This window comes from Ipomoea nil, unplaced genomic scaffold (genome assembly GCF_001879475.1).
Source record: "Ipomoea nil cultivar Tokyo-kokei standard unplaced genomic scaffold, Asagao_1.1 scaffold1237, whole genome shotgun sequence".
Taxonomy (NCBI): domain Eukaryota; kingdom Viridiplantae; phylum Streptophyta; class Magnoliopsida; order Solanales; family Convolvulaceae; genus Ipomoea; species Ipomoea nil.
This window is the reverse complement of record NW_017617665.1, coordinates 1,522,012-1,532,500: the sequence shown is the minus strand read 5'-3', so window position 1 is coordinate 1,532,500 and position 10,489 is coordinate 1,522,012. Positions and strand designations below refer to the sequence as shown.

At 32.0% G+C, this 10,489-nt stretch overlaps 1 protein-coding gene across 1 annotated transcript; it reads left to right on the top strand.

The window, feature by feature from the left end:
• The first annotated feature begins 4,617 nt into the window (after window positions 1-4,617).
• LOC109183922 (axial regulator YABBY 5-like) lies at window positions 4,618-9,820 on the top strand. Its single transcript, XM_019333952.1, has 7 exons — window positions 4,618-4,981; window positions 5,699-5,851; window positions 7,960-8,077; window positions 8,253-8,301; window positions 8,421-8,496; window positions 9,253-9,330; window positions 9,569-9,820. Exons 1-7 carry the CDS (start codon window positions 4,904-4,906, stop codon window positions 9,605-9,607), a joined length of 591 nt encoding a protein of 196 aa, XP_019189497.1. The 5' UTR covers window positions 4,618-4,903; the 3' UTR covers window positions 9,608-9,820.
• The last annotated feature ends 669 nt before the right edge of the window (window positions 9,821-10,489 follow it).

The window sequence follows — 10,489 nt, the reverse complement described above, 5'->3', positions numbered from 1 at the left end:
GTAAATGATGTGGGATCATTTTGATCTCACATTGAAAATGTTTGGAAAGAGAAGCAATGCTCCTCTTACAAACATAATTGCTTGCCCATCAATGTAGGAGAGTAACCTGGAGGGTGTGGTTGAGTGTAAGGAACTCATCCATCGTTAACCAAAGGTCAATGGTTCATCCTTAGATTTGGGAATGGAGCAGCCTTAAATATCTAAGTCAGTTGTCCCACCCAAAAGAGGTGCTTACAATTTAGCGAGGGGATTAGTCACTGTGTCCGACGGTAGAAACCCTGAGTTTACCAAAAAAAAAAAAAATCAATGTGGGCAAGTATTGAGAAGTCCAAAGTATCTTCTTCTAATCATTGCATTTTAATTAAAAATGGAATAGAAATTAAAAATTGGAGGAAAATATTCCAATAATAATATTCTACATTATCAATAGTAAATGCATATTTTAAACAATAGTAAAGGTAAATTAAAAATGGAACGAAAATATTTCAATAATAATATCTACATCATCAATTAAAAATGGAACGAAAGTTAGGTAAAAATATCACTACATTTGATATTTTAATTGACTAATTGACTGAAAATGAAAAAGAATAATTGGCTGAAAATGAATCTGATATTACGAATTGACTGAAAAGATAAAAGGATAACTAATTGAGTGATATTCTACCATTATATATTTTCACCCAAGTAACCCGTCCTGATGGAGAAGATGTTAGCTCTAGACGAAGATGAACAAGATTGTGTTGTCACTACCAATGTCGTCTACAAAGAGGTTTCAATAATGTGTAAATATAATTGGTGATATTAATTTTTTTTAAATGAAAAAATTGCTATATATTTAGATAAAAAGATATATCTTCCATACAAATGAATAAGGATAGCAATTCATTTGCCTAATGCACTATATCTTCCATACAAATGAATAAGGATAGCAATTCATTTCTAGACATTAGCTATTAATTTGAGCAATTATTTGCACAAATTCAAGCAATGATAACATCAAAATATATAAACGATTCAAATTATATCTTTAATTGCACTATATAATAATTGATGTTCTAATTTAAATAATTATATATCGATTTATATTTTCTTAATATATTACAACAAATTCATTCCGTACATCGCACGGGTGCAAATACTAGTTTTTTTTAAAAAATTAAAATATTATGTATTTATCATGACTTGGATTTATATTGGAAGAGTAGTTTGAAGACAATAGAAGTGAAAAATGATTCTCCTACGTGGCTATGCAACAGCACATACGCCCCCCTAGTCCGCCCGAGGTGTTGGCGAGAGAGATGGGGAAAAAAAAGATAGAAGTGGTTGTGGATGGCCACATGCACCATTCTTTATATCATAAATTTCAGTCCACAATGCCACCAAACAAACAAACAAAACCAAATCATTCACTATATATATATATATATTTCAATTCATTTCTTCTTTTTCTCTGTCTACTTCTTCTGCAACTATGCAGCTAGCTAGCTAGAAGGGATAATGATATGCCTCCATCATGATATGATAATGCTGCCAAAACATTCTTTTACCTTTTTTTTTTCTTTTCAAAACCCTAACCCTCCTTTGGCTAATACTAGCCAATGTCTCTGACACATTACCGAATTTAAAACTTTTTTTTTTCCTGTTCCATTCAGGAAGTCTTTCTTTTTTGAAATTTTTTAATATACAACTTTTTTTGTTTTGTTTTTGTTTTGTTTTTTTTTGTTTTTTGTTTTTTTATTTTTGTCAACAATTACTATTTCATTCAATAAATTTAAATTTGAAATCTTATTTAAGGAGAATTTTGTTTCTTGTCATTAAAAATTTGATATCTTTTTCTTCACTTGATATAAAGAGTATACAATTAATGACGACTTTTTTTCCTTTTAAATGGAGAGCCTTTTCTTCACTCGATATAAAGAATATATAATTAATAATGATTTTTTATACCCCTTTAAATAGATAGGGTGGGCGTAACAAGATTATTTTGATAATTTTGACTTTTAATATATAACAAAACTTTTTGCTGAACCGGCCGGTTGATGTTAGTTATTGGAATATGTTTGCTTACCACTATGCCAATGGAATTCGAACCTGGATCAAACGCTTATCATTATGCTAAAAGTTATAACTAGTAAAGAATGAACAATTTTATTTTTTTTTATACTTGCGTGCTTAGTAGTTAATGTTACATCTCGATTGCATGATGCTAGAATCGACCCCCAAGCTTCCGTCCAATAGTTCATAATTATGAACCCTAAACCCAAAACATTTAAATGTGTATGGTTCAATTCTATGCAAATTATACTTCCTTGCTATTAATTTATATGTCTAATTCGGTTAATAAGTTCTAGATGATTGTAGTGTACTGTTATGGTTATTTAGTCACATTGTGGTAAACATTTCACTTCTTTTTTATGAACGTTAAGTTGTTGGCTATCCACACCATTTTTTAATTATTCAATATTTAAGGGAACAAGTTCGATTCAGAAAGCTTGTATGTTTGTTTAGAAGATCAGAGCAGCACTGACCACTCAATTTCTTTTTTATGAACGTTTAATTGTGCAGTGATGAACATTCTTCATTTGATGAGCCAACAACAATATTCTTTTATGATATGATGCAATTTTGATTCAGTTACAAGATGAACAAGAAAATGATCTTTAATTATATATATATATATATATATATATATATATATATATATATATATATATATATATATATATATATAGAGAGAGAGAGAGAGAGACGGCTGCCTAGGAGAGAACTGTGAACCAACTAGCGTGCGCCACGTGTCCTTTGGTGCATGTAAATGTGTTATATGTGCAAGTAGTTGGTGCACGTATGGCAAGTAAAAAGTGCAGGTAAAATCACTTAGAATGCAAGTGCACCTACTTTCAGCTACAAGTGCATGTAATTTTGCCTTGTTAACATTCATTGATCGAATGCGCCTACTTTCACCTAGGTGCATCTACTTATAACTATAAGTGCACCTAGATATGGACACGTGATGCACGTTGGAGAGTTCGTAGTTCTCTTTTGGGCGCGCCGTTCACACCTGAACGCTCTCTCTTATATATATATATATATATATATATATATATAGAGAGAGAGAGAGAGAGAGAGTTGCACTCGGGTGCGAACGGCTCGCCCAGGCGCGAAATAGGAATGGATTCTGTTCGTCCACGTGTCCAGATCTAATGGATGAGAAACACTGATTTTTTTAAAAAACGCGGTGGCATTTTCGTAAATAATTAAACATCGAAGTGCAAGTAAAATGTATTACAAGTGCATGTAAAATGTATTATAGGTGCAAGTAAAAATTTACACTGAGCATCAATACTTAGTTGCACTTATAGTTCTAAGTAGTTGCACCTATAGTTCTAAGTAGTTGCACACATAGGTATAAGTAGTTGCATCTAGGTGTATGAATGTTTGCGAGTGGTTTTCAGGAGTATTACTACCCGCTGAACTCAGATCAATGAATATTAACAAGACAAAATTACATGCACTTATAGGTGAAAGTATGTGCACATATAGTTATAAGTAGTTGCACCTATAGTTATAAATAGTTGCACATATAGTTATAAGCACACCCAGGTGCATGAATGGTTGCGGAAAGTGAATGCTAACAAGGCAAAATTACATGCACTTATAAGAGATTTTACTTGCACTTCGATGTTCAATTATTTACGAAAATGCCACCGCGTTTTTTTTTAAGTTATTAGATCTGGACACGTGTCACGCGCTGATTCGTTCGCATTTCCTTCCTGGGCACTTATTCGCACCTGAGTGCGTCCCTATATATATATATATATATATATATATATATATATATATATATATATATATATATATGGTTAAGTCTAACCTAAAATTTTGCATCCAAGTCAATGGAAAATTAAATATGCTACTCCATGTGTTGTGGTTCATAGCATACCAATTGATATGTATGTAGAATTAATTTCACTTTTGCTCTCTCGAGCGCCTTCAGTTTTATTAGGCGAAAGCTTAGAGGGCACATGCATGCCCAGTGCCAATTTTCAATGAAGAGTAAGTCATGTGTGTCGCATTAGATGTGTATGTAATACTTGTTATATATATATATATATATATATATATATATATATATATACTCATAAAACATATTATGTTATAACTAAAAAGTATTACATGTCTCATAGTGAGACAGGCCCATACAATATTTATTCTTCAATGAAGCATGCATGGCGTTGGTTGCCACCTAAGTATAAAAATAAAAATAAAAATAAAATTACACTTTTAGTACTAATTATAGTTTTTAGTATAGTGATGAGCACTTGATCTTGACAATTAGTATCAGATTAGATCACGGATTTGAATCCCGATCAGATTGATTATTTTGATCTAAAATGACCCAAAAGCCCTCATATGAAGAAAGGCATTATTATTATTCATGTTTCTTTCTCCTTGTTTAGCTGGGACTGAGCCAACCCCTTCCCTGAATCTGATTACAATCTCTACTTTGGTTTTGGTTCTCACCCCACCCCCTACCCCCACCCACCCTACCCATCCACTCCATCACTCTTCATTATCTCCCCCTCCTCTCTCTCTCTCTCTCTCTCTCTCTCTCTATCTATCTATACATACACAAGTAGTGTGTATATGTACATACATAATTAAGTAGTGATGTGATACATAAGCACACCCAGAATAAAGTTCTCTCTCTTTATATTCAAGTTTCCCCACTTTCACTACCTTTGTTCTAGCTGCAGCCCAGAGATCAAGAACCAAATAGCCTTCAATTCTCCTCTTCAATTCCATATATATAAGTTCTACCAATTCATCATTTTATGTAATTTCTTCTTCTTCTTCTTCACCATCACTCATTATATTCAACCCAAGATTTTCCTCAGTAAACATGTCAACCTGCAACGCTGCCGCCGCCCCTGAACAACTCTGCTACATCCCTTGCAACTTCTGCAACATCGTCCTCGCGGTATATATATATTTATATATATACACATATATCATCATATATATATATGTATAGAGGAGTATATATATATGGATAAATATAAAGAGAGATCAGTTTTGAAAATTGGTGGGTTTGATGCACAGAAATGATAGCAGAAACTCTTTTGTTTAAATTTTCAATTTGGGGGCAGTTTTAATTTGATGGGTGGATTTTCCTCTTTTTTTTTTCTTTTTCTGTCCAAGAAAGTCATCATGCCCCTGAAACCCTCAGGTTTATATGCCTTTGAGGAAATTTAACAAGAAATGTTGTGAATGATGGTGATGAAGACAACTCCATTGAGTCCATTTTCCTTGATTTCCTCTCTATTTGCTATGCTTTTTCACTTTTTACTGAAAAGAAAGAGATGGGTGCTCTCAAAATTCAGCTTTTTGCCAATCTGGGTTTGAAGAAAGCCTCAAGCTCTGAGCCAAATTGGCCATTTCTTGAAAGTACAATGAAAAAAAAAATTGTTAAAGAAAGATCATTTTTAGGGTTTTTAATTCTAAATTATCCCTTTTAATTCCCATTCTGAAAAAAAAAAAAATTCAAATTTCCATTTTCTTGGAGTTGATAAACTGTAGATCTATCTCAGGATTTACACCATTCTGAATAACTGTAGATCTACCTGAAATTTCCTTTCTTTTTTTTTTTCCTTAAACTTTTTGGGTTAATTAAGGTTATATTTGGTTTCATCATCAGGTGAGTGTTCCATGCAGCAGCCTGTATGAAATTGTGACCGTCCGATGTGGGCACTGCACAAATCTGTGGTCTGTGAACATGGCTGCTGCCTTTCATCACTCTCTCTCCTCTTCATCTCCTCCATCTTCTCCATGGCAAGATCACCGTGCTCAGGTGAACCCAATCACACTCTTTAATGTTTCTTTAATTTACGAGAAAAATTCATAACCGCTACTTGAAGGTGCGCTCTGGGTGAAACTCATTAATGTTTCTGGAACATTGTACAGTAGAGTTTCTGCATTCATTAATTACCTCAAAGAAAAAAGGGGGAAAAACAGTCGGCTGAAATTTTGGGTGCTGAGCTAAAACATACTCTAAAATCATGGGCTTCTAAATTCTAGGGTTTCAGGGATTTGTTTCTTTTTGGGAAACTAAACCGCAGATCGAGTTTTTCAAAGGATCTTTGAAACTACCCAACAGCCGCCAGAAACATAACGCTTTGATGTTTTTAATGTTTATAGTTAAATGTCTTAATTAGGTAGAGAATTGAGTTTGATCTTGACTTTGGATATAAAACAATCTTAAATCTTCAGGTTAGCTGTTCCATCTAATCTACAATTCAGTAAGAAAATTATTCACTGTATTTAAAAGTGAAAATCCTAGACTACAATCAAAAAATAACACTATTACCGTTTTGTTAGCAAAACTTTTAATACTTCTCCCAGGGTATTAAAAACTTTGCTAATAAAATGATAATACTGAACAGTAAGAGTGTCAGATCAAGAACATTATTGTTTCCTGTTTATAATAATTGACAATATTACTACTCCCTAATGTTGTATAATTTTTGTAACTTCTCCTATTTGTTGATGCTTTAAAAATGAGTGAATGAAGATCTGTTAACTTGTTACTGATCTGTTAATTCATTAAAAATAAATGAAAGAAATATTATTTTAAGATACGTATTACTCTCTTTGTCCTATTTTACTAGTTCTATTTATTATTCACAGTCTAAACTAACATTTTCTTACTCACTCATTGTTTAAAATAATTTTTTTTATATAATTTTAAATTTATTTTTTATTGTTCAATATTATTTTAAATTTACTAAATATATAAATCTTATACACTAATATAATATAATGTGAAGGAAGTAAATTATTTTTTGTGTAAAAGGGATATAGGGTGTTTTATATTCTCTAGGGTTTCGTGAATCTATTAAAAATGTTATTTTGGGAGCAGCTTTTTGGTGTTTGATTTGATTGTTGACAAGAAATGTTGTGATGGTTTAGGTTTGAGGTTTTCCATGATTTCTTTTCATCAGATTTTGTCCTCTACTGTGGAAACACTGCCTCAATATTTCTTGCAATTCCTTTTTTTATTTTATTTTTTCTTTTTTTGGGTTTGGCTTTAGGCACAGAGCTTCAGATCCCATTTCTTGGATCTAAACTATTTTAATTCCTTAACTGAATTCAGTCACTTCAATGTTATATCACACATTCTCTCTCAAAAAAAAAAAAAAAAAAAAAAAACATTTTAATTCCTTTTCCCAAAAAGTTGGATCTCAACCCGGTCCAATAAAATATTTGGGAGAATGTAAAATTATGCGCACACCACCAAGATTTGAACCTTAGTCTATTTCCTCAAATATTGCCTACTAAATCATTGATCTAAATCTGTGCGGGCAACAATAGCATAAAATAAATAAAAAATAATAGTACATATAGTCTTACGCTTTGATCTTTGAGTGCTACTGACTCTATTATACATTGTAGTACACCACTGAGCCTCGATCTTATGACTATATTGGACAGTTACTACATGCCATCTGAGCAAAAGGTGCTTCGGACATTCTTAAATGGAAACAAGTTAAATATTTGAGTATTACTGCTTTGATCTTAATAATATACAAACATATCTCGTTATAAATAATAATAATAATAATAATAATAATAATAATAATAATAATAATAATAATAATAATAATAATAATAATAACAATAACAATAACAATAACAATAACAATAATAATAATAATAATAATAATAATAATAATAATAATAATAATAATAATAATAATAATAATAATAGTGTGTAATAATTTTTAAAATTTATTTTTAAAAATAAAATTTTACGAAGTGACCAAATTTTAAAAAATATTTTTAAAAAATTTCATAAAAACATGTTTAATAATTTTTAAAATTTATTTTATTTTTGGAAAAATTAACAAATAAGATGGATGTTTCTTTCAATTTTTTTTATTGTTAACTATATATTTTCAGGTGCCCAACTATACTTCTCCTGAGTACATGGGGAATGGCTCCTCTTCCAAATTCAATCACAAGATGCCAACACGACCACCAATAACCACCAGCATTGAAGAAAGAATTGTGAACCGACGTAAGGCTTTACTTATACTTGTGTAGTAGTTAGCGTCACATTTCAAAATGCTGTATTTGACAATCTACACCTCTTCCTGGCCCTCATTATATTTAATTTATTATTTTTCTCTCTGATCTTCTTTCTTCATATTGATTATATTAGGATAATTTTTTATTGGGGTTTTGTTTTGCAGCTCCCGAGAAGAGGGCTAGAGTGCCTTCTGCATATAACCAATTCATAAAGTAAACTGAATCACTGATCACCTGAATCCCTTTTGTTTAACTTTATGGCAATTAAGTTTATATGTTACAGTCTGTGATTCCATTAGCATTTATTATGTTTCCGGCTGGTTTTTTTTCAGAGAAGAGATTCAGAGGATCAAGGCTAATAACCCAGATATCAGCCACAGGGAAGCATTTAGTACTGCTGCCAAAAATGTTAGTATATACAACATTGTTACAATAACCTAATATCACTATTCCTATTTCTTGTTTTGTTTTGTTTTCGGGGTGTTTGGTAAATAGCTGTTAGCTGATTGGGTTAATGGATTTGACTAGTTGATAGCATTAGCTAATTGTAGAAAGATGTTTGGTAAATTAGCTGATAGTTGATTATATGCAAAATGACTTTCTCAAAAAGCTGATTCAAAAAACTATTTTGAACAGCTTTTTGAATTTAGGGCTTTGGTGCAATAAGCTATTACAAAAAGTTAATTAATCAAACACTTATATTAGTTGTTTAACCAAGTTAAACCGCTAATAATGGTCAAATAAGTCAAAATTGACTGATAAGCTACTATGTTACCAAAGAGGGTCATAGTTACTTCTGCACTAGCTATGTATTAAGGTAACTTACGGTAGAATAATCGGTCAATTTATAAGCAAATCAACTTATAATAAAAGGGCAATCTTAGCTAGCTTACCCGTCAGCCTGTCGTTTGTTTTGTAATCACAAGGTTATAAATTTGACTATCATTAAGAGTGGTCTATTGGCCTTCTTGGTTTGAGTTGGTCAATGGATAACCTAATTAAGTTAATTAATCTAGTTACGATCATTTACTTGCTATAGTCACAAGGCAGAGTTTACCTGTCATAATGTGATATTTTCGAGTTACGTAATAATTTTTCAATGATATTTTGTGGATACAAAATTTGGGTATACGTAAATTGACTTGTGATCTTTTGTGGGTACAGTGGGCACACTTCCCTCACATTCACTTTGGTCTCATGCTGGATTCCAACAACAATCAACCTAAGCTTGGGGTTTCTGAGGTAATTAGTGACAATATAAGTTCAGCTTATACCGGTGCTGATAATATCGATCTGTAGTACGGTGTCGATCAATACCGGTGCTGATAATATTTAATACTATCAAATATAGTATACATATGTATGTATGTATTGTTGTTGTTGGTGTTAATAGTATATAATACAATACAGTCCGATGCACATAATTGTACTGAATACTATTGACAGAAAATCGCGAGTTTATGATGGTTTTTTTTTTCAGGGAACTGGAAAGCGTCTTTGCAAAGGGCTGCAGTATTGAACAGTTGAAGACATAAAAACTCCTTGAATTGTATAACTTATTCTCTCATGGTTGATGATAACAGTGGCCCTAAATATGTATGTTTTTTTATATATAGCCGTTATTATTGTACTTTGAAACAATTAAGACAAAGAGTTGAGCTATTGATTATATTGTGAAATATATCAACAAGCTATGATTGTCTGTTGTTTATAATATTTCAATTTTAATGCATGTGGTTAAATGGTTTTTTCTTTAAGGTTGTTATTTTGTCATTCCTTATTTGGCTAGTTTGGCTCCTTTAAGGTAGATTTTCCAAGTTTATTAACTTATATATCTATGAGTAACTTAGTAATTATATTTGGGAAAAATAACATTTTTTGTTCATTTTTTTAATATTCGCAATAATTGATCGTTTTGATCTTCCACTATCCAAGATTACAAAATATACAAATTAATTTTGTAAAGTTGTGATGGTTTTCGTCATTCAACGAATATGAATACTGTTAGGGTTATTTCATTCACTCAAAATCAAACATGCAAAGCATTGCCATTAATCTTATCATCATTATATGTTTCCATTCGTAGAAAGATGACTATTGCAATCTTGCCCGCATGGGTAGCTCAACTGATCATAGAGGTGAAACTTTAGAAGAGTGACCAGGGATCGAGTCTCACCAGCGGCAATGAGGGGGGCCTCTCAAACTGAGGGGAGCTCCTTGTGCGCAGTGAACACCGGTCTAGCCTTAGCCTCTGTGGTTCATGTTCAGTTGAGTCACCATGATTTACATCTTCCCAAATGCTCTATCGGGCCGGGGTTCAACCTTTTTGAAAGAATGACTATCGCAATCTTCAAGCACGGCCTTGAGCAAGGGCCAGGCAAATTGGACCCTGCGGCCCCGT